The following is a 5,000-nucleotide window of genomic DNA, read 5'->3' as shown; positions in this document are numbered from 1 at the left end:
TCCAGACAACAAGCTACTAATAAGACAACGCTATCTCACATTAACTCTCCTCTTTCTTAACCATTGTTCTATATCTGTCCCATTCCTCTCCTCCTTTCTCTCTGTCATTTCGTCCCTCTTCCTCGCTCTCTCCTGTGCATACCTTGAGTAATACAATCTCCTCTTCCTTCTTCCTCAGGTCTTCCTTCAGGTCTCTGGTCTCCTTCTGTAGATTCACTGTCTCGCTACTTTTCACACTGATCACTCGCTCTTTCTGCTCATGCTGCTTCTGGATGAGTAAGGAAAAAGTATCATTAGTGGTCGAAAAGACAAACAAAATGAACTTTCTCTCTGACATTACCTCTCTCTCTCTCTGTACTTGTTTATTATATAACTAATTTCTTGCTTTTCCTGCTCATGCTGCTTCTGTATAAGGTAGGAATAGGTATCATAAGTGCTAAAAAATACAAACGAAATGAACTTTCTCTCTCTCTCTCTTTCTATCTGTATCTACTTGTTCATCATCTAACTAATCTCTCACTCTTTCTACTCATATTGTTTCTAGAGAAGGAAGTGACAAGCATATCATTATTGCCTCACTCATGATAACAAGTCATTTCCTTCCTGACATTGTTAATGGATGGAGGGAAAGCTGAGAACCACGAGATAAGGAGATTGGAGTCGTAAAAGAATCAAGCGGATCAAATACTTATAAATGATTAGCCGTCACCAAAACCCTTACATTTTGCTTTGCATTTCATCCTAAATACTTCCCTAGTTCACCCCGTCTCTCCTCATCTATAAATGTCTGCCTGTCTGTCTGCCTGTCTGACTATCCTGCTTTCTGCACATCTCGAGTCCACACCAAAAGAAGGAAAATTCATAATGGATTTTAGAAAGGTTTTCGTTTGATTATAAATAGTAGCTATATTTTCTGTCATTCCAATGATCATTCTCCATCTTTTCATTATCCTTTTGATTTCTGTTTTTTGATACCTTTTCTCTATGAAAACTCACCTTCAGCACTTGGATTTCTCTTTGCAATCTGATCCTTTCCTTCTCGGTTGCAATCCACCCTTGCATCACGTGTGTCTGAAAGTAATCAATATTCAATAGAAAAATGCATTAGCATGTTATGTCTCCTTATATAAACAAGAATAAAAATTTAGAATCCTTTTGTGATTTAGTTATAGTGCCACTCAGCAACCATGGCACTGCCCATGATGCACAACTTTGAAAACCAATGGTGACACAGGAAGGAGCAGAGTCTGACCAATACAATCTATTACCATGGACACGCTTTGGAAAAGTTCCATGCCACGGCTCTCTGTGGAGGAAGATCTCCGCATCAAGTCCTGCGGAGTCCTTCCATTCTTGTTCTTCTTGTACGTGGAAGCTCCAAAGTTCGTCAACGTGAATATAGTGAGGAGATGCCCTTGTGAAGCTGCTCTGTGGAGGGGCGTGTCGCCTTTATCATCTGCAGCGTCCACGTCGGCCCCGCCCTCCCGAAGGACTTCCAGCACTGCCGTGTGTTCCATCAAAGCTGCCAAGTGCATTGCTGTCTGTCCTGAAGGTAAACTTGACTGTAGAACTTGTCAATGTTTAAATGTTGCTCTTCAATGAAACACTTGTTTAATTTTCTTATTTTCATTTTTATTCAAATTTGTTCAGAAATAAGTGAGATGTGAATGTATAATGATAAAGATATGATATATATTTAAAAATATATTATATAAATCAAGATATATATGATGATGAAATATGACAATAATATTGATGACGACAATACACACACATACACACACACACACACACACACACACACACACACATACACATACACATACACATACACACAAACACACACACACACACACACATACACATACACATACACACACACACACACACACACACACATATATATATATATATATATATATATATATATATATATATATATATATATATATATATATATATATATACACATATAAATAAATTTATAAATATATATATATATATATATATATATACATACATATATATATATATATATAATATATATATATATATATATATATATATATATATATATATATATATATTATATATATATATATATATATATTCATACATAACAAAATATTGATAGAAGTAATTAGAAAAAGAATACACATATGAATAACAAAAGAGAATGATAATTATTACAGTATAATAAAGTTAGTTATAAAACAATATAACATCTCTAAAAATAATAATGAAATTAACCAATGATATTCTATAAATGTAAGTAAAAATAACAATAGTGTTAATATAAACAATGGTATGAGTAATGAGTTAGGACAACTCATTAATGAGAACATAATGATAATGGATGATGAGCATGAAGATGAAAAGGAAAGAGAAAACAGAGAGTGATAATGAGAAGATAAATAAATATGATGAAGTGTGGGAGAAGGAGAATTGGACAGAAAAAAGAGTGACAAAGAGTAGAAGAATTATATAGAGAATGTAAAGTGACAAAGAATAGGAGTAGGAGAAGGAAAATTGTACAGAAAATATAGAGTGACAAAGATAGGAGAAGGAGAATTATTCAGAAAGTATATAGTCACAAAGAGTAAGAGAAGGAGAATTATATAGAAAGTATAGAGTGACAAAGCGTAGAAGGAGAATTATACAGAAAGTATAGAGTGACAAAGAATAGGAGAAGGAGAATTATACAGAAAGTATAGAGTGACAAAGAGGAGGCGAAGGAAAATTATACAGAAAGTATAGAGTAACAAAAAGTAGGAGAAGGAGAGTAATGACTGGAATGGCTCTGAGACTTCCAAGGATAAAAGTTAAAATGAAAACTGTCGTCATGATGTTAATGAGAATCAAAATGAGAAGGGAACTGAGGTTGGGAATGAAAATGTCAATGCTAATTTGAATGGCAACAAATGTTATAATCGTAATGATTATTATATTAATAATAATAATGCTAATGATAATATTTCTGATAAATACAAGTAAAAAGGAAAGCTTATGAATAAGCATGAAATGACTATAGAATGAAAGGAAAGGGATGGAAAAAGATGAAGGAAATGAGAGTGGAAATGAAAATGGGAAAGTATTCATGAATGAGAATCATCATGATTTGAAGAATGATTATGATCATTATAATTTTAATGCATATTCTGATGGCAATGATAGGAAGGAAAATAATAACCATAATGAAAATAAGAATCTCATTATACTTCTATCATTGTTTTTGGAATTAGTATTATCAGTAACATAATATTTATAATGAAAGAAATTATGATATCAGTCATAAAAATAATTTAAAAATAATAATGGTCATTCTAACTAGTTTGATTTTGATATTGATAATAATAATGATTATTATTGTTATCTTTAATGTTTTTATATAATCATAATCAATGTTATTCTTAGTCATCATTATCATTATCATCATTATTATGGTTATTTTTATTAGTATTATCATTATCTTTATAATAATCAAACAAAATAGGTAATATATTTTCTCGTATGAACTTATATTATTGATATTTCATTTGGATATGTTATCTTTGTACTTAGCAAACCTAACTTAACTTGCGAGAAGAGCTATTTTGTAAAATGAATGCTAAGTAGTGCATTCCTCTTAACAGCACCTGCATAGCCATGTTTGTTGCAAGCAAGCTGTGAGCAGACTTGGGTGTTTGCAAGAAGGAAGAATAAGGAAGCCATCGTGTTATCCTCATTGTCATTACCATCATGATTTACCGACACTGGTACTATGAGTGATAAAGACCTCACAACTACAACAAAAGCATGTACAAGAACAAGAACAACAGGATCATCAGCAAAATTATCAATAATGACAAGAGGAAGGATAACCTATGATAATAATTTCAATAGAAATAGCAGTAATATGAATAATTAAAATAGTGATCATTCTAACTATAACAATAATAATAATAATAATAGCAATGATATGTTTAAAATTATATATAAGAAAAATTGAAGTAAAAATAAAAATGATATCAATAATGAAAAGAGTAAATGAGGAAGACAAAAGATGAATGATGAAAAATGACAATTACAAAAAGAAAATTCTTGAAATAATAATAATAATACAAATGTAATTGTAATAAATGATAAGATATGAATGTATAATAATAATGAATATTTTTATGATAATAATAATCATAACCTTGAAATACATATGACAAATGATAATGAATATATAACATTTACAAATAACTCAAATTAACAACTAAAACATAAGGATTGGAAAAATGTAAAAGAATATTGAATGATGAAGAAATAAGAAAACCTGATGATAGATGTATCCTTATTAGATCTGAATAATAATTGTTATAAATTTCCACAGAGATCAAGATGAGAAAAGAAACAAAAGCAAAATTCTTCTGGCGCCTTTAAGAAGTCACTCGCTTTCCAATCGCCTTACCATCATTAGTCTTGGCGTTCACTTCTCCGCCCTTCTCGAGGAGCGTCTCTGCAACAGCATGATGGCCGTTCAAGGAAGCACAGTGTAAGGGAGTCCAACCTGAGGGAGGAAGATGCTTGTGTTAGACGTCTGTTTGTGAGTAATGAGCGTGAGAAGGGAAGTGAGGATGACAATGCGAAGGTGAATGAGAGTGAGAATGACAGTGAGAAGGTGAATGTAAGTGAGGATGACAATGCGAAGGTGAATGTGAGTGAGAATGACAGTAAGAAGGTGAATGCGAGTGAAAATGACAATGAAAAGGTGAATGTGAGTGAGAATGACAATGAGAAGGTGATTGTGAGTGAGAATTAGACTTGTTCTATTAATGAGATTAATAGAAATAATTAGGGTGATAAGGATAAGAGCAAAGAATAGTATAAATATTTTGCTTATTAATAAAATTGCGAATAATAAGAAATGTGTATGATAATGAGAAGGAATATTTTAATGAAAATGAACGTTTGATAATTATTTATCAATAATATATATATTTTTTTGTGATTCCTATAACTATTGTAATTTTTAT

At 31.4% G+C, this 5,000-nt stretch overlaps 2 protein-coding genes across 2 annotated transcripts in view; one reads left to right on the top strand and one right to left on the bottom strand.

Moving 5' to 3' along the window:
• Positions 1-5,000, bottom strand: part of LOC122246354 (uncharacterized) — a 1,434,769-nt gene that overhangs the window by 466,771 nt on the left and 962,998 nt on the right. Inside the window, exons 28-29 of the mRNA XM_086535286.1 lie at positions 997-1,071; positions 143-268 (exon numbers count right to left, since the gene is read on the bottom strand). Of these exons, the coding sequence (XP_086391412.1) occupies positions 143-268; positions 997-1,071 (201 nt within the window). The remainder of the gene's footprint in view (positions 1-142; positions 269-996; positions 1,072-5,000) is intronic.
• LOC122263496 (uncharacterized) overlaps positions 1-5,000 on the top strand; it is a 1,386,165-nt gene that overhangs the window by 689,830 nt on the left and 691,335 nt on the right. The gene's annotated exons all lie outside the window — the stretch shown is intronic.

This window comes from Penaeus japonicus, unplaced genomic scaffold (genome assembly GCF_977035675.1).
Source record: "Penaeus japonicus unplaced genomic scaffold, GWHDUDI00000001_assembly GWHDUDI00000043, whole genome shotgun sequence".
NCBI lineage: Eukaryota > Metazoa > Arthropoda > Malacostraca > Decapoda > Penaeidae > Penaeus > Penaeus japonicus.
The sequence above is the reverse complement of the archived record's forward strand: the minus strand, read 5'-3'. Positions and strand labels throughout refer to the sequence as shown.